Source organism: Suncus etruscus, chromosome 12, assembly GCF_024139225.1.
Source record: "Suncus etruscus isolate mSunEtr1 chromosome 12, mSunEtr1.pri.cur, whole genome shotgun sequence".
NCBI classification, from domain to species: domain Eukaryota; kingdom Metazoa; phylum Chordata; class Mammalia; order Eulipotyphla; family Soricidae; genus Suncus; species Suncus etruscus.
Window position 1 is genome coordinate 24,981,588 of NC_064859.1, and position 18,261 is coordinate 24,999,848.

At 39.7% G+C, this 18,261-nt stretch overlaps 2 protein-coding genes across 2 annotated transcripts in view; both read right to left on the reverse strand.

Moving 5' to 3' along the window:
• GMCL1 (germ cell-less 1, spermatogenesis associated) overlaps positions 1 to 18,261 on the reverse strand; it is a 48,825-nt gene that overhangs the window by 15,840 nt on the left and 14,724 nt on the right. Inside the window, exons 5-9 of the mRNA XM_049784574.1 lie at positions 13,127 to 13,239; positions 11,413 to 11,478; positions 8,168 to 8,252; positions 4,311 to 4,401; positions 36 to 173 (exon numbers count right to left, since the gene is read on the reverse strand). Coding sequence (XP_049640531.1) covers positions 36 to 173; positions 4,311 to 4,401; positions 8,168 to 8,252; positions 11,413 to 11,478; positions 13,127 to 13,239 — 493 coding nt within the window. The remainder of the gene's footprint in view (positions 1 to 35; positions 174 to 4,310; positions 4,402 to 8,167; positions 8,253 to 11,412; positions 11,479 to 13,126; positions 13,240 to 18,261) is intronic.
• On the reverse strand, positions 15,203 to 16,936 carry LOC126024619 (dnaJ homolog subfamily C member 2-like). The gene has a single exon (XM_049785054.1). It carries the CDS (start codon positions 16,890 to 16,892, stop codon positions 15,252 to 15,254), a length of 1,641 nt encoding a protein of 546 aa, XP_049641011.1. The 5' UTR covers positions 16,893 to 16,936; the 3' UTR covers positions 15,203 to 15,251.

Sequence of the window (18,261 nt, forward strand, 5' to 3'; positions counted from 1 at the left end):
GGCATTGTTTTTATCACTTAATCATGTTCTCTTACCTGAAGGTACCAGAGAATCCTGCTCAATAATTTTTGCAGAAGCCAAATCACTGATGATGTACTGTAACCTTAAATGTTTGAATACTGACACAAATGGTTTTCCTTGCTCAGTTTCAAGAAAGGTCAGACCTTCAAGATCTATTAAAAGAAAAGATTAGGATTAGTTATTTTTTTTCAAATTTACTAATCTCTAGACATTATGTGCAAGAATACGCATGACATATATGCCCTCTATCTAAATACAGGATGAAGCTTTAAAGTTCTCGAGGATTTCACATTCCTCACATGTGCAGATAATTGAGCTAGAAATTCAGTTTCAAACCTTTCTTGAATGGTGAATGGTGCAGCAAGATAGAAATGGCAGGCTCAAGAATGGGAGTCTGGGTTATGAGACCTCTCCAGAATTCTCCCAGGGACGAAACATTCCAGTGAAACTTTGGGAACCCAAATGTCTGCCTTTCTCAGGGATCTTTGTAAGTTCATTATAAGATACATGACCATCAGAATGATTCTAACTTATGTGTCTACTACGATGAACTACACTAGTCAATATATTCTCCTTTAAGATGTAAAATAAGATAGAGGCACATGTGTTACATTATAGTCATGGATATGTAACACATAGATAGTATGCACAAAAATAACTGAAGTCTTAGGAATTCCCTTTTAGGAAGATGTTAAAGTTATTTTCCTGAAAACAATTACTTTCCATTGCATCCCAATGTATTTTCCTGAGAGGGAAGGCAAGGTCTTGCTAGAAAACAGGGTCCTGTGCATAAGCCCTAGACTATGTCCTATTAAACAAAATACACCAATAGAATTGTACTCATTCCTATACCTTGTAAAGATAGCAGGAAAAGTGCTAAGAGATGCTACTGAAAAATAGTCCCAAACTCTACTTTACATGGAAAACAGTTTGCTGTAGACCAGAAAGAAAACTGTTGTCAACTCAATTATTTTTCCTGGAAATTGCAAAACAGACAAAACTCACAATTTTCAAATTTTTATCCTATACATTATGGTATTCCTTTGGTGCCTGTGTAGAGTCAAGCAAAACACAAGAAAGCAGTAAACTCAATTAAAAATAGTACTTTGGGAGCCGGAGAGATAGTACAGCAGTAAGGCATTTGCCTTGCATGCAGAAGGACGGTGGTTTGAATCTTGGTGTCCCATGTGGTCCCCGAGTCAGCCGGGGACAATTTCTGAGCACAGAGCCAGGAGTAGCCCCTGAGCGCTGCCAGGTGTGACCCAAAAACCAGAAACCAAAAAAAAAATTAAAAAAAAATATAGTACTTTGCTTGTTTATAAGCAAAAGGCAGGTTAACTATGATTTATATCTTCTTTTTCTTTAATAACATTAGTTCTGGTAGGTCATAGGTTGTACTAGTGTGTTAATTTTACTAAGTATACTGAGAATACTATTATGTTCTTACAAGCACTCCATGACATAAATTATAGGAATCTAATTCTGGGGCTGGAGAGATAACACAGCTGTAAGGCTTTTGCCTTAGATGCAGAAGGACGGTGGTTCAAACCCCAGCATCCCATATGGTCCCCCGAGCCTGCCAGGAGCAATTTCTGAGCATAGAGCTAGGAATAACCCCCTGAGCGCTGCTGGGTGTGACCCACCCCCAAAAAAAGATCTAATTCTATAGTGTCTCAGAAACTTGAACATTATCCCATGAAGCCTTTCATCAAGGAAATTAAAGAGATTGGATCATTTACTTTTTTAAGGATTCACAGAATAGGGGCCGGAGAGAAAGCATGGAGGTAAGACATTTGCCTTGCATGCAGAAGGACAGTGGTTCAAATCCCAGCATCCCATATGGCCCCCGAGCCTGCCAGGAGCGATTTCTGAGCATAGAGCCAGGAGTAACCCGAGCGCTGCCAGGTGTGACCCAAAAATCAAAAAAATAAAATAAAATAAAAAAGAATTCACAGAATAGGGGCCCAAACAGTGGCGCAGCCGTAAGACATTTGCCTTGCAAGGCACCTGACCTAGGACAGACCACGGTTCTATCCCCCAGCATTCCATATGGTCCCCCTAGCCAGGAGCAATTTCTGAGTGCAAAGCCAGGAACAATCCCTGAGCTGGTCACCAGGTGTGACCCAAAAACAAAACAAAACAAAAAAGAAAATCAAGTTATAGTTTATTGCTATGGTCCTTTACATATTTTTGGTCTAAGAGTTTGCTAGAGAAATAATTTATCTGAATCTTGAGCTAGGAAATCACCTAACAAGTCCTTAAAACTTATTGAGAACAACACAACACTTTTTTTTTGTTTGCCAGGATTCGAACCACCATCCTTCTGCATGCAAGGCAAATGCCCTACCTCTGTGCCATCTCTCTGGCCCCCCAACACAATACTTTTTATAATCAGGAAAGTAAAACCATTTATAGAAGAGAAAAATATGTGGAAAGTACACAGATTATGAGCAGTTTAAATTGCTGTCATTTTTAAGGAAATAAAATCAAGATCACAGTATGAAAATTCAGTAACTAATAAAATACTATTTTGTTAATTTTGCTAATTCATGCAATCTCACAGGAATGTATGGTAGATATTTCTCCCCAACTCTTCATTCAATGGTGAGGTTGGCAGCCTGAAATCAGTCATACTGGATTAAAGACTTGGATATCAGACCCGAAATCATAAGGTATGCTGAACAACACGTAGGTAAAACACTCCAGGACATTAAGACTAAAGGCATCTTCAAGGCAGAAACTGCACTCTCCAAACAAGTGGAAACAGATAAACAGATGGGACTATATTAAGCTGAGAAGCTTCTTCACTTCAAAAGAAATAGTGCCTAGGATACAAAAGCCACCCACAGACTAGGAGGAACTATTCACCCAGTACCTGTCAGAAAAGGGGCTAATATCTAAGATATACAAGTTAGTGATAGAACTTAACAAGAAAAAAATATAACCCCATCAAAAAATGGGGGGAGAAGACATGAACAGGCAATTTCTCAAAGAAGATACCAATGGCCAAAAGGCACATGAAAAATATGCTCCACATCACTAATCATCGGGGAGATGCAAATCAAAACAACAATGAGATACCATCTCACCCCAGAGACTGGAACACATCACAAAGACCAAGAACAATCAGTGCTGGAAGGGATGTGGGGAGAAAGGAACTCTCATTCCCTGCTGGTGGGAAAACTACCTAGTCCAGCCCTTATAGAAAACAATATGAAGATATCTCAAAAAACTCGAAATTGAGCTCCCATATGATCCAGCTATTCCATTCCTAGGGATGTACCCTAGGAACACAAAAACGAAATACAAAAATCCCTTCCTCACACCTATATTCATCGCAGCACTAATTACAATAGCCAGACTCTGGAAACAACCAAATGCCTTTCAAGAGATGAATGGCTAAAGAAACTGTGGTACATATACACAATGGAATATTATGCAGCCATCAGGAGAGATGAAGGCATGAAATTTTCTTATACATGGATGGGCACTGAAACTATTATGCTGAGTAAAATAAGTCAGAGGGAGAGAGACACACACACACACAGAATAGTCTCACTTATCTATGGGTTTTAAGAAAAATAAAGACATTATTGTTATAATGCCTACAGATGAGGGCCAGAAGTACTGGCTCACGATATGAAGCTCACCTCAAGGAGGGGTGAGTGCAGTTACAACACTAACAACTACCATGACAATGTTAATGAGTGAGAGAAGTAGAATGCCTGTTTCGAATACAGGCAGGGGTGTGGGTGGAGGGATATGGAGTGAATTGGTGATGGGAATGTTGCAATGGTGAAGGGGGTTATTTTTTTTGTGACTAAAACCCAACTACAGTCAGGTCTGTAATAATTTTTTTTTTTGGTCACCTGGTGACGCTCAGAGGCCACTCCCAGTTATGTGCTCAGAAATTGCTCCTGGCTTGGGGGACTATATGGGACGCCAGGGGATCAAACTGTGGTTGGTTCTAGGCTAGCACTCGCAAGGCAACTAGCTGCCTTACACCCTGCGCCACTGCTCTGGCCCCACAATGAACATTTTAAACATAGAATATGCTGGTTCTTGTACAAGATAAGCTTATGGTCCCTCCACCAAATCTCAAGGACCAGACTGTTCAAATACAGAACACGATCTGCATGCAGGAGGTCCGATTCAGTCCTGAGCACCCTATGGTTTCTCAAATACTGCAGGAGCAACCCCTGCCCTAGACCAAAAAAGCCCCTCATTATCACTGGGTGTGATTTCAACATATATTTTTATAAGCATATATATTTAAATGTTAGGCATACCTTTTCTCCTCTTAGAAAACCAAACATCTGTTTCAGTTAAAAGCTGTTTTAAAGATCCATTCCAAGAAGGCACAAGTTGAAGGAACATCCACTGAAGTTTAAAGAAATGGTAGATTTCATTATTTTCTAATTATTTTCCAAAATCTTCCACCTTAAATATAGATTCTAAAACTTTAATTTTTTTCATATGCAGCTGCAAGAACTATTCCATAATGTTTATAAAGGTCCAATAATAAAAACTACATGTGTGTGATAAGGAATGAGTCAAACCTTGAGGAATAGATTGTTCAATAGGCTGGTGCATGTCCCTTGCATGCACCTCAAGAACCACCTGGATTTGTTGAGCATACCAGAAGCACCCCCAGGCACTGGAGTTAGGAGCAGCCCCTGAGTAACACAAGGCATAGACAATAAATAAATAAATAAATAAATAAATAAATAAATAAATAAATAAATAAATAAATAAATAAATAAATAAATAAATATGGGACCGGAGAGATAGCATGGAGGTAAAGTGTTTGCCTTGCATGCAGAAGGTCGGTGGTTCGAATCCAGCCCGGCATCCCATATGGTCCCGAGCCTGCCAGGAGCAACTTCTGACCATAGAGCTAGGAGTAACCCCTGAGCGCTGCCAGGTGTGACCCAAAAAACAAAAACAAAAAAATATTGGGAATTATCTATGGTCTCAAATACTGTAGATGCAGGATAAATCATTTTCCCTTAGTAAAGTTAATATACCATATATACTCGAGTGTAAGCTGAATTTTTTGGCACCAAATTTGTGCCGGGAAACCCAAGCTTGGCTTATACTCGGGTCATACAGGTTATTTCATTCTGTGCACTAGAACCGAATCAAATGTACGTAGTCTCTAGGTCTCAGTTGTCTTCTGCCATCTGTTGGAGGGGGCAGTGCTTCAGCTCAGTCCACAAGTGGCGGCTGAGCTGAAGAGGTAGGCGGCTGAACTGAAGTGGATTCCACTGAACAATTTTTCTTTTTTTTTTTGGTTTTTGGGTCACACCCGGCAGCGCTCAGGGGTTACTCCTGGCTCTATGCTCAGAAATTGCTCCTGGCAGGGTCGGGGGACCATATGGGATGCCGGGATTCAAACCACCAACTTTCTGCATGCAAGGCAAGCGCCTTACCTCCATGCTATCTCTCCAGCCCCAAGCCACTGAACAATTTAACCCACAATATTTCTTGCTTTGTATCAGACTGACAGCAGTGATGATGATATCTGCAAACTCAGTGATGATGACAATGTCTATGCTGATAACTTCACATCAGATATAGCTGGAGCTCTGGACATACAGATGAGGAGGAGGAATTCAGTTTTGAAGGATTTTAACCTTTGTGATTTAGCTTGATTACCTGTTAAACTACGGTTTTCTGAACTTTAAAGTTTTAAAGTATTGTTGCTAGTTTACAGGTTTTTTTTTTTAATTTTTTTGTTTTGTTTTGGTTTTGGGGCCACATCCAGTAACGCTCAGGGGTTACTCCTGGCTAAGCGCTCAGAAATCGCTCCTGACTCGGGAGGACCAATGGGACACTGGGGGATCGAAGGGCACATGCAAGGCCACCGCTCTAACCCCTAGTTTACATTTTTCTTTAGCAATATATATTGAAAAACATTTAATCTACTGATTCCTCAATTATTGTAATTGTTTTGGGCATATATTTTTACTTTGAAAATTTACCAGTGGCTGCTGCATCTTCCACCTTGGCTTATACTCGAGTCACTACGTTTTCCCAGTTTTTAGGGTAAAATGGGGGGGGGGGGTCAGCTTATACTTGAGTATATAGGGACTACTTTTTTAAGTTTATATACTTATTTTTTTAAGTTTATAAAAGTAAAGTAAGTTCAGTTTAAATACTTTTTTTGGGGGGGGGGACCACACCTGGTGATGCTCAGTGGTTACTCCTGGCTATGCGCTCAGAAATCGCTCCTGGCTTGGGGGAACTGTATGGAGTGCTAGGGAATCAAACCGCGGTAACCCCTGAGTACAGGCTCAGACATTGCTCCTGGGAAACACAGGGGACCATATGGGATGCTGGGATTTGAACTACCATTGGTCCTAGATCGGCCGCATGCAAGGCAAATGCCCTACCACTGTGCAATCTCTCTGGCCCCTGACTAGAACTCTTTTTTTTTGGGGGGGGGGGTCACACCCAGCGGTGCTCAGGGGTTACTCCTGGCTGTCTGCTCAGAAATAGTTCCTGGCAGGCACGGGGGACCATATGGGACACCGGGATTCGAACCAACCACCTTTGGTCCTGGATTGGCTGCTTGCAAGGCAAACGCCGCTGTGCTATCTCTCCAGGCCCCTGACTAGAACTCTTAAGAGTAGGATTTTGCCTCAAGTTTGTCACAGTAACCTCAGAAAATTACTTACATCCTTGGAACAAGAATAATAGTCTTTTCAGAAAGTTATAAAGTAGAATTACATTTAAAATGTTGAAATTTGGCCAGAGAAAGAGAATAAAGATAGTACTGAGGTTATTAAAGTGCCTCCTTTGCATGTGGCTGAATCTAATCCTGGAATGATATATCCAGAGGATTGCCAGGAGTGACCCTTGAGCACAGACCATAGAGTAAGCCCTGAGCACGGAGAGATGTGGCCTCAAAACAAAACAAAAAACCCAAAAAAACCCCAAAAAGTTAAAACCTTACTAAAGGATGAAGCAGAACATATGCCAAGTACAAATAAGGCACTTTAAAAGAATCTCAACAATTTCTAGAAAATCTGTGTAAAAATATCATGAGACATCAATTCAACCAAATCTAAAGTCTGAAAAGGATCTCTGTTTTAGAGCTATTTCTAGCCTGGTATTCAGAAGGTCACTCTGGCAGTGCCTAGGAGACTAGTGGTTCTAGAGATTGAACTTGGGCCTCCTTCCTTCAAAGCCTATATTCCAGTCCACTGATCTACCTCTCTAAAAACCATTAAAAGGGGTGTAAATAATGCACTAAGGTAAGTTTTGCCTTACATGTGCCAACCTGGATTAGATTCCTGGCATTCCATATGGTTCCACAAGCCCACCAGGAGTGATCCTGAGTATCGAACCAGGAATTACCCCTGTGCATAGCCAGGTATGACCAAGAACCAAAAATAAAATAAAATAAAACCCATTAAAAACCGCAATAACATTTCAATTATTTAAATAACATCTTTGCTTTTGAAGAAAGAAATATAAATTCCTAAAACAAAAAATATAAAGGGCAAAATGAAAATCATTCATGATACCAAACCTGTACACATAGCAACTTTTAATATGTTATATTAAAATTATTAAATTATTAAAATATATTAAAATATATTTAATGTTATATTAATATTATATGTTAATATTTTCCCTATTTTTCTTATATTCATAGCTGTACCTTTATTACTAAGAAATTAGCCTGGGCCAGATGACAGCAAAGCAGGTAAGGCAGACCCTGATTTAATCCCCAACACCACATATGGTACCCCAAGTTCTATCAGGAATGACCCTTGAGCCCAGAGCCAACCAGGAGTTAGCCCTGAGGACCACCAGATATGGCCCCAAAAAAGCAAAAACAACCATCAAAAAAACAGCTGTTCATGGGGGCTGGAGAGATAGCATAGAGGTAGGGTGTTTGCCTTGCATGCAAAAGAAAGGTAGTTGGAATCCCAGCATCCCATATGGTCCCCCGAGTCTGCCAGGAGCGATTCTGAGCGTAGAGCCAGGAGTGGCCCCTGAGCACTACCAGTGTGACCCAAAAACCAAAAAGACAAAAAAATAAAACAAAAAACAAAAAAACAACTAAAACAGCTGTTCAACTTTTTCACTATTAAAAACAGTGAAGTGAAAGCCTCACAGCATACAGCGCTCATACCTTTTTAAGAACTGTATATACATCCATCTCCACTTGCATCACAAATAAGTTAGAAGATCCAATGAGCTGCTTCATGACATTTATACTAGAAAGGATGAAACACAAGCAGCTTATTTTCATGTACATGTTAATTTGGAAAAGCAGAAAACTTGTATCTTTTTTCTATTCAAAAGAAAAGGTGAAATAAAAAATTACATTACTCTTTTAATCCAAGACAAAGAATCTTAGACAAAATATATATTGAACTCAAAGACACTTCTTAATTCAGAGAACACATATTTGAAGTATTTATGAAATGCATAAAACATAGTGTAAAGCAGAATCACTTCAGTAAAAAACTAAAATTAGAAAGCCAGAGAGACAGCACAGTGGTAGGGCATTTGCCTTGCACTAAGATGATTTGAAACAAACAGTGGTTCGATTCCCAGCATCCCATATGGTCCCCTGAACCTGCCTGCCAGAGCCAGAAGTAACCCCTGAGCGCTGCTGTGACCCAAAAACAAACAAACAAATAGAAGTAAAATTAAATGTATTCAGGCTGGAGAGAGTTCAGTGGGTAGGGTACGAGTGGGGCATGTGGCTGACCTGGGTTTGATCTCTGGTAATCCATGGTTCCCTGAGCCCTGCCAGAAATGATCCCTGGGTGCAGATCTAGGAGTAAGCCCTATGCACTGCCAGGAGGGGCTCAAAACCCAAAATAAATAAATGTTAGCTTTAAATTAGAGTAGAAATATCACTACCAGTTTTTTTCTTTTCCTTTATATTTCTTTAAAGTCATAAAAAAAAAAAAAAGCCAGAAAAGCATCTGTGAGTATTTATTCCGGATGGGGATTCCAAGCAGTGTTCAGAAATGGTCTCTTTTGGCTTGGCCAACTGGGTAGGTGGTTCAATGCTAAGGCTCTAGTCTAGGATGTGCCACTGCCTAGGCTCTGTGGTCCCAGGGATGGAATCAGGGTCAGGTACTTCTAGGCATGCCACCTAACTGCTATACTTTCTCCTTCCCTCTAATGACTTTCATAAACCAAAAACATTGCAGCAAACACTGCTTATGCTATGACACCATTAAGTGATGGTATTATGTACAATAACCTAACCACTGTAGTACCTCTGACCCTCTAATGATTTTTAAAACCAAACAAACTGCAGAGAGCTCTGTTCCTGCTTTAACATCTATAAATAATGATTTTATGAAGAAAATGCTTCAGTTTTTTAAGAGGAAATAAAGAATTTAGGAATCTAGGAGTTGGGTTAGTTATAAAATCAAAGTTTTTATTAATTCCTGTGTTTCAACTTGAAACTTTGGTGTTATTGCTGCTATTACTTGTTTTTTTCTTCTTTTGTTTTTGGACCATACCTGGTGATTCTACAGGGTACTCCTCCTGGCTCTATCAGGAATTACTCCTAAGGGCTGGTGCAATAGCACATTGGCGAGGGCATTTGCCTTGCACGCGGTCAACCTGGGTTTGATGCCTGGCATCCCATATAGCCCACCAAGCCTCCAAGAAGTGATTTTTGAACACAGAAACAAGAGTAGCCCTGAGCGTCACAGGTGTGGCAAAAAAACAAAGGAATTACTCCTGGTATGCTCAGGAAATGATATGGGATGCTAGGGATCAAACTCGGTCGGCTGCGTGCAAGGCAAATGCCCTAATCACTGCACTACCACTCAGGCCCCTCTAAAGGTTTTAAGAAATGAGATTTTTCTCAAGTGCATAGTGTGTTTAAGCATAAAAAGTGTTGACTTTTACCTCTTCCCCACTTCCACCCCTCACCAAATCAGCAAAACCAACATTCTAGAAAGCCAACAAAGTGCTTTGGTCTTAGCTTTCTGCTAGAAAGCACACAGGACACTCAGATCCCTGCCCCAGAAGTGACCACCATCGAGGAAGGGAAAGTCCCAAAAATAATCATAACACCTACTCACTGGCTTCTCAAAGTTCACTGTTACTCTGGATGTTTTACCCAACACAGATATCTTGACTCTGTTATAACAAATAAGCTCCTTGAACTAAAATCATCTCCTATCAAAAGATCTTCCACAAAATGAACATTTAACAGTATTAGCTGCAGAATGAATGATGATCAACAAAATTAAATGATCAACTAAATATAATTTATGTTCATGGAGCTGGAGAAAATAACAATTTTAAAATTATATTTTTAGAATCTGTGAGCTCTTTTCCCTGACTATATAGCAACTATTCTACTGAAATGTATATGAACAGAAAGCATCATTAAATGACTCATAAAAAAATGAAATTTGTGTAACATTTCTTCTGTTCATAAATGTAATTAAGATACCTTGTGGTTTGGACAACCTAGTATGCTTGGAGCCCAGAGTCGGTCTTACGCCAGAGCTTCAGGAATAAGATCTCTTTGTATTTAGGACAAGGCTTTTTTTCCATTTTATTCATGTTTTGCTGGGCCTATGCAAACAACAATTGCCACTCTCACACCATTATTGCTGTACTTTTTTTTAACTCATCCTTTTTTTTGTTTTTTTGGGTCACACCAGCCGCACTCAAGGGTTACTCCTGGCTCTACGCTCAGAAATTACTCCTGGCAGGCTCAAGGGACCATCTGGGATGCTGGGATTTGAGCCACAGTCCTTCTGCGTCTAATTTGGCAAATGCCTTACGCTGTGCTATCTCTCCAGCCCCTAACTCTTATCCTTTAAAAAAAAAAAAGTTTACTAAACTTTCTGCTGGTGCTTCAATGAATTCATTGTGAGTCAATGGTTTTCAAAAATATTCTTTCTTTTCTGTTCCATCTCTTTAGTTTTTCTTTCAATTTTCTTTTTTTTTTTTTAAAAAAAATGTTGCTTTTGGTCTTCCTAAAAAAATGTATTATCATCAGTTATGTCAACTATGTAATGCTTTTTCTTTTAATAAATTAATTTTAAAAAAAATACCTTGTGTTAAATAGTTTACTTTTTTGGAACTGGTATATTTTAATACAAAACAACCTAGATCGATGGATTTGATAGTACAGTGGGTAAGTAGAGTGCTTGCCATGCATGCAGCTAAGCTGTGTTCAACCCCCAGCACCCCCATTATGCTCAGGGGTATGAGCACAAGCACTCTATAGGTGTATATCTGTGTGCAGTCAGGAGTAACTACTAAGGATCATTGGGTGTGGCCCAAAACACCAAAATCACAACAAAAACATCCCCAAACCTAGCCTACTTTAATAAATTAAAAACAGTATTTTATGATTAGTTATAAAGTTACCTAAAATTCAAATACCTGAGTTCTTTAAAAAGTTCAACATTTTGGTGTGTCATCAAATTGTTTAATAGCCATTCAAGACACCTAAAAGCAAACCATAACAATGATTAATTTATGGCTTTCTGAGTAGGACTTACATTTAAAATAAAAATAGATGGGGCCAGAAAATAGCACAGTGGTGGGGTGTTTTTGCCTTGGATGCGGCTGACCCGAGATGAACCCAGGTTCAATTACTGGCATCCTATATGGTCCCCGAGCCTGCCAGCAGCAATTTCTGAGCACAGAGCCAGAAGTAAGCCCTGAGCACCACCAGATGTGGCCCCAAAGGCTAAAAATAAAATAAAAATAGATCAATAGCCTTGCTAGGGCATGCTTAAAAATTTTAACAATGAAACAATGCTGACTTCTAGCAGTTATTAAGCAAATATTTCCTTTTTATTAATAAGAGTGTTTTTTTGGTTTTTTTTGGGTCACACCCAGCAGTGCTCAGGGGTTACTCCTGGCTCTAAGCTCAGAAATTGCTCCTGGCAGACTCAGGGAACCATATGGGATACTGGGATTCGAACCACCATCCTTCTAGATGCAAAGCAAACACCCTACCTCCATGTTATCTCTCCAGTCCCTAATAAGAGTGTTTATGGGGCCCAGAGAGATAGCACAGCGGTGTTTGCCTTGCAAGCAGCCGATCCAGGACCAAAGGTGGTTGGTTCGAATCCCGGTGTCCCATATGGTCCCTTGTGCCTGCCAGGAGCTATTTCTGAGCAGACAGCCAGGAGTAACCCCTGAACACTGCCGGGTGTGGCCCAAAAACAAAAGCAAAACAAAAAAAAAAAAGAGTGTTCTATAAGAAAACCTCATTTTAAGCTTCTTTAAAATCTGAAAATGGGGCAGGACAATAACACAGTGCATTTGCCTTGCATGCAGCTGACCCAGATTCAATCCCCAATATCCCATATCATTCCCCAAGCCTGCCAGGAGTGATTTCTGAGCTCAGTCAGGAGTAACCCAAGTGCTGCTGGGTATGGACCCAAAACCAAAATAAATAAATAAATAAATAAATAAATAAAGCCTGAAAATGATTACTACAAGTCTTAAAAGAATGCTGCCAGTAATTGTTCAAATACTATGATCACTCCTTAAAATTTCATAGAAAAGAGTATAGAAAATGATCCCATTTTTTATAGGCATGTATATAATGCAACCTGAGTCACTTACAATGACAATTTTTTGAGGAATTTTATAATTAATCCAACATAAAAGCAAGTTGTTGTTGTTGTTGTTTTGAGCCACACCTGGCCATACTCAGGGATTACTCTTTTTTTGGGGAGGGGGGTGGTCACACCTGGCAGCGCCCAGGGACTACTCTTGGCTCTATGCTCAGAAATCTCTCCTGGCAGGCTCGGGGAACCATATGGGATGTCGAGATTCGAACCACTGTCCTTCTGCATGTATAGCAAATGCCCTACCACTATGCTATCTCTCCGGCCCCTATTCTTGGCTCTGCGCTCAGAAACTGCTGCTGGCAGGCTCAGGGGATCATATGGATTCTGGGAATCAAATCCAGGTCAGCCACATGCAAGACAAATGCCCTACCTGAAAAACAACTTTTTAACAAAATTTAACTCTTTTCTCCCCTTTCACTCCCTTTATATAACTATACATTCTCTTACAAAACCAAAGCAGCCCAATTCCCAAAAGTGGAATACGAGGAGAAACAAGAAGGGTGACTCACTTTTTCTTTACAGATTCTAATCCATAGGTCCCTGCTGACGTGTAATAGCTACATACAGTCTTCACACTGATGGTTTCCTTCATCGTCTCGCCACACTGCTGAATTAGACCATCCTACAAATACAAATTAGCACTGGAAAGGTCCATTGCATGTGGGAAAACTGTGCGCTGAGCATGTGTTTTTACAAGTGGAACCAAAAAACGGGAAGACAGAAAGCAAGTCTAACATGGTCAAGGTAGCAAGTCTAAGCCGTTAGTGAGTCCATTAAAAATACCAACCCCCCTCAGCTGGAGAGATAGCATGGAGGTAAGGTGTTTGCCTTTCATGCAGGAGGTCATTGGTTCGAATCCCGGCATCCCATATGGTTCCCGTGCCTGCCAGGAGCAATTTCTGAGCATGGAGCCAGGAGTAATCCCTGAGCACTGCCGGGTGTGACCCAAAAACCAAAAAAAAAAAAAAAAAAAAAAAAAAAAACCAACCCCCCCAAAACAAACTCTCCAGTAAATATTAAACCAAATTCTTGGAGGAGGTAAAAGCAGTTGGACATGATGAATACTGTTAAGTTTTTTTTCTTTTGTATTATGCAGCATACTGTCTGTTTTGCCTTTTCTTTTCTAATTAAAATTCCTTTATATGGGGCAAAAGAGGTTAAGAGGTAAGCTACTGGCCCTACCCAGTGCTGCCAGTCTTGATCCCCAGCACCACAGGAGACAACCCACATCCCTTAGCACAGAACTGGGTGGGGGTTTTTGGTCACAAAGTGATGGGACTCTTAGCACCACGGGTGTAGTCCAATCTGCTCCCTCCACCCCAAACGCAAAAAACCTTTAGAGTCAGTTTGGGGGTCAGAGAGATAGTATAGAGGTGGGGCTTTTGCTTTAAACAGGGTCGACCAGGGACAAACCCAGATTCGATTTCCAGGATCTCATATGGTCCCCGAGCCTGCAAGGAGTGATTTCTGAGCACAGAGCCAGAAATAACCCCTAAACGCCACTAAGTGTGGCCCAAAAACCAACCAATCAATCAATCAAGTCAAGACCTAGGAAAATAAATAATATGAATCATCATATCTAAGATGTGTACCTAAAGCATAGTTTTTAATTCACAATTAAAAAGTAAATGTTCATATAGAATATTTTAAAACAATTTTAACTTCTTACTGAAAATTTTAAACCAGAAGAAAAATTGTGGGGCTGGAGAGACAGTACAGGGGGGTAGGAAAACTGCCTTGCATGCAGTGGATCTGTGTTCAATTTCTGGTACTACAAATGGACCCGAGTCCTTCCACCCCACCCCACTCCACGTAAGCCTGAACACCGCCAGATATGTTCCCAGAACAAACACAGTATGATCAAATACATGGAATACATTAGTGTTCAAATGCTACATAAAAGAAAATTTTCTATTATAATGCTGAATGAATTAAGAAGTCATTCTACTGGAAAGCCTGTCTGGAGTACAGGTGGGGGTGGGGTGGGATGGAGGGAGATTGGGGATATTGGTGGTGGGAATGTTGCACTGGTGAAGGGGGTGTTCTTTACATGACTGAAACCTAATCACAATCATTTATGTAATCAAGATGTTCAAATAAAGAAGAAAAAAAAAAGAAGTCATTCTAGACCCCTCCCCCTTTCCTCTTACATACCCCACTCACCATCAAATTATCCATATACATCTACATCTATACACTAAGCCCCTCTCTTTCATTTCTTCCTTCAAAGCCAGTATATGCTTGTTGAGTTTTAGCCTGGATGAACTAGCAAGAGGTGACAGAGAGGTGCTGAAGTTGCTAACTATTGTTAGGTTGCTACTGATGTCTTTCTTCAAGTCTGAGTTGTTTTTTGTTTTGTTTTCAGTTTTTGGGTCACACCCTGCGGTGCTCAGGGGTTACTCCTGGCTCTACACTCAGAATTCGCCCCTGGCAGGCTTGAGGGACCATATGGAATGCTGGGATTCAAATCACCATCCAACCTGTATTGGCTACATGCAAATGTCCTACCACTGTGCTATTTCTTCAGTCCCTGCTTTAAATCTTTTTTTTTTTTTTTTTTTTTTTGTTGAAGAATGAAACTTGCATGGTATTTTCAGTTTTATTATAAAAATGTACACACAAAGATTGTCATAGTCATTTCTTGGCTCTACTTGCATTCAGTACTTGCTCTTGAGCAGCCTTCTTTGCTTTTACCATCTCAACAAGTTCCTTGTATCGTTTCATGCAGTCCTTCTTTGTTCGGCCAGGCACTGCTTCTGCTATTTTTTCCCATCTTTCAGGTGTATTTACTGGGTATGTTTTCAAAGCTTGTTCCAAAAGTTTCTGTTCTTCTGTTGTCCAAGGGGTGAAATCTGTGCAAGGGCCTTCAAATCTTTCTGAAGGTGCTGCATTGTCTGCTTGAGGCACCACTCCATGTTCTTTCTTAAATTTATCAAACGCCTTTTTGTTTATGTCATCTTTTTGATGAGGGTCAAGTTTTTGAAGACTCTTTGCTTTGCTAATAACATCTTTGGCAGTTCTTTTGACTCCAGAAGAAGAATGTATGTTCATGTAATTAGCGATTACTTCCCATCTTGAATTTGTTCCAGCAGGGAAGAGATTCACAGCTTTAATTAGTAATTGCAGATCATCCTCTGACCAGTTTTTATTGCCAATTCCACCACCACCAGTTGATTTCTCTGCATTTTTAGATGCTTGACGCATACGAGCCTCAGCTTCCTCTTTTTCTTTTCTAATTTCCTCATTGATTTCTTCTATCTGTTTTTCCAAAGCAGCCTTTCCTACTTCTTTTGTACAGGATGTGAGTGTTTCATTCAAGCACTGTAAACTTGCTAATTCTAGTCGATCACATAGTTTTTCCACTTCTTCCATCATTTTAACCCGTTCTGCTTCATTGTCAGAAAAGTGATTCCAAGTCTTACATGAGTTCCGAAGTTTTTGTCTTTCCTTTTTAATGGCTTTTTTCTGAATATCTTTTTCTTTTTTTGCCAGTAAGGCTTGTTGTCTAACTTCCTCTTCTTCTTTTTCCTTAGCTAATCGAGCCGCTTCTAATTCAGCTTGTCTTTGTTTTTCTTTAGCTTCCTGCTCCTTCCGTTTTGCATCTGCTTTTGCTTTCTTTTCTGCCTCCTTCTTGGCTTTTTCTTCTTTAAATTTCTTTATCCTTGGATCACAGCTATATGCATTATCAACTAATGTTCTTATTCTGTTCATTTCGTCTTTCTTTCTTTGTGCCCTTGTTGCTCTGTTCTGTTTTTCAATCCATCTCCGCTCATCACGACATTCTGCTTTTTCTTTTTCTTCTTCATCTAAATAAGAAAATTCTCTCCAAGAATCAAAATTATACCAGAAAGAATAAAATGCATCTACATCTTCAAATGATGAATTCATATCACCAAGTTTAGGCACATTTTTTTTATTTGACCATCTGGAATTTCTTTCAAACACCGAGGAAAACACTTCAAAGAAATTGTCCTTCGCTTCACTTTTAGATGGAACGGAGTTATCAAAGGTAGGGTCTACACTATTGAATGCGCGTCTTTTCACTGGATCTGATAACATTTCATAAGCTTTTGTTATGCAAGTAAAATAGTCATTATCACCTTCTTTAATTGGTTCACCAGCTGCTTTCCTTTTGTCTGGATGATGTTTTAAAACCATTGCTTTATGGGCAGCTTTGATTTGTCTCTGTGTAGCTTTGTATCGTACGTGGCCAAGTCCAAGTACTGCATAATGATCCTGATTCTTCCAGTCTTTGGGATCAAGTGTTTTCAGCATGGGAAATTCTTCTAACTGCAATTCTTCATCTTCTGATTCCTCTGACAACTCTTAATGATGTATCTTTATGTATAATTTCCCTTTTTAGTCTTGCTACTTTCAGTATTCTATCTCTGGTTTTCATCATTGTGAGAGGAATTTCATCATTGTTTCTTGGAATGCAAGAAACTATTCATTCAATATCCATCTGACATGGGCTACTATATAAGATATATATTGCACTGGTAGAACTCAACAAGGAACCATCTAACCCCATCAGAAAATGGGTGGAAGAGATGAACAAACACTTCCTCAAAAGAGAAATAGAGATGGTCAAAAGGCACATGAAAAGTGTCCACATTATTATCAGGAAGATGCAAATCAAAACAATGTGATATTATCTCACACCAGAGACTGTACACATCGAAAATAACAAGAATAATTAGTGCTGGCATGGATGTGGGGAGAAAGAAACTTTCATTCACTGTTGGTAGGAATGTCAACTGGGTCAGACTTTTGGGAAAACAGTATGGATATTCCTCAAAAAGAACTAGAAATTGAGTTCTCTTATGACCCAGCTATATGGCTTCTAGGAATACCGTGTTTTCCGGTGTATAAGACGACTTTAGAAACAAAAAAGTCAACCGAAAATCGGGGGTCGTCTTATACGCCGAGTATATCCCAAAAAATGTTTCAAGATGCCGCTAAATAAAAATTGTCTGAATATTGCCACAAAACGAATTTTCCAACTCAATCCTGCACCAATCACTGCAAGGCTGATCGAACCGCCTCTCTAACTCAGCCAATCCAAGCAGGCTTTTGATGCATGCAAATTAGACAATGTTCTGGACCCGAATCTACACTGTCAAAAGCCTGCTCAGATTGGCCAGAGTCAGAAAGGAAGTCTATTACAGTAGAATCTTTGAACCTTTGCTTGTTGTGATTGGCTCACTGTGGTACATACAGTTGCATACATACAGGAATGTTCTGTTTGATACAGTGAATATAGGCCTAAACCTATGTTTTAACTGCAAGATTCGGGGGTCGTCTTATACGCCAGCAAATACAGTATATAGTAGGGATCCAAAAACACAATGCAGAAAAGGTATCTGCACTCCTATGTTCACAGTAGCAGTATTCACAGTAGCCAGAATCTGTAAACAACCTAAGTGTCCAAGAACAGATGACCAGCACAGTGGAATACTATACAAATGTTAAGAAGAAAAAAGACATGAAATTTATTTATATATAAATAAATATGGAGAGTATTATGCTGAGTGAAATATGTCAGAGGAAGAGGGATATAAAATAAAGCAAGACAGTATGGGAATTATATCATAATATCTAAAGACAATAGAAACAAGGGTCAAGAGGACCAGTCCATGGCAGC

What these genes read in the sequence shown, in the direction of transcription:
- LOC126024619 (XM_049785054.1), bottom strand. Translation starts at nt 16,892, where the DNA reads ATGCTGAAAACACTTGATCCCAAAGACTGGAAGAATCAGGATCATTAT.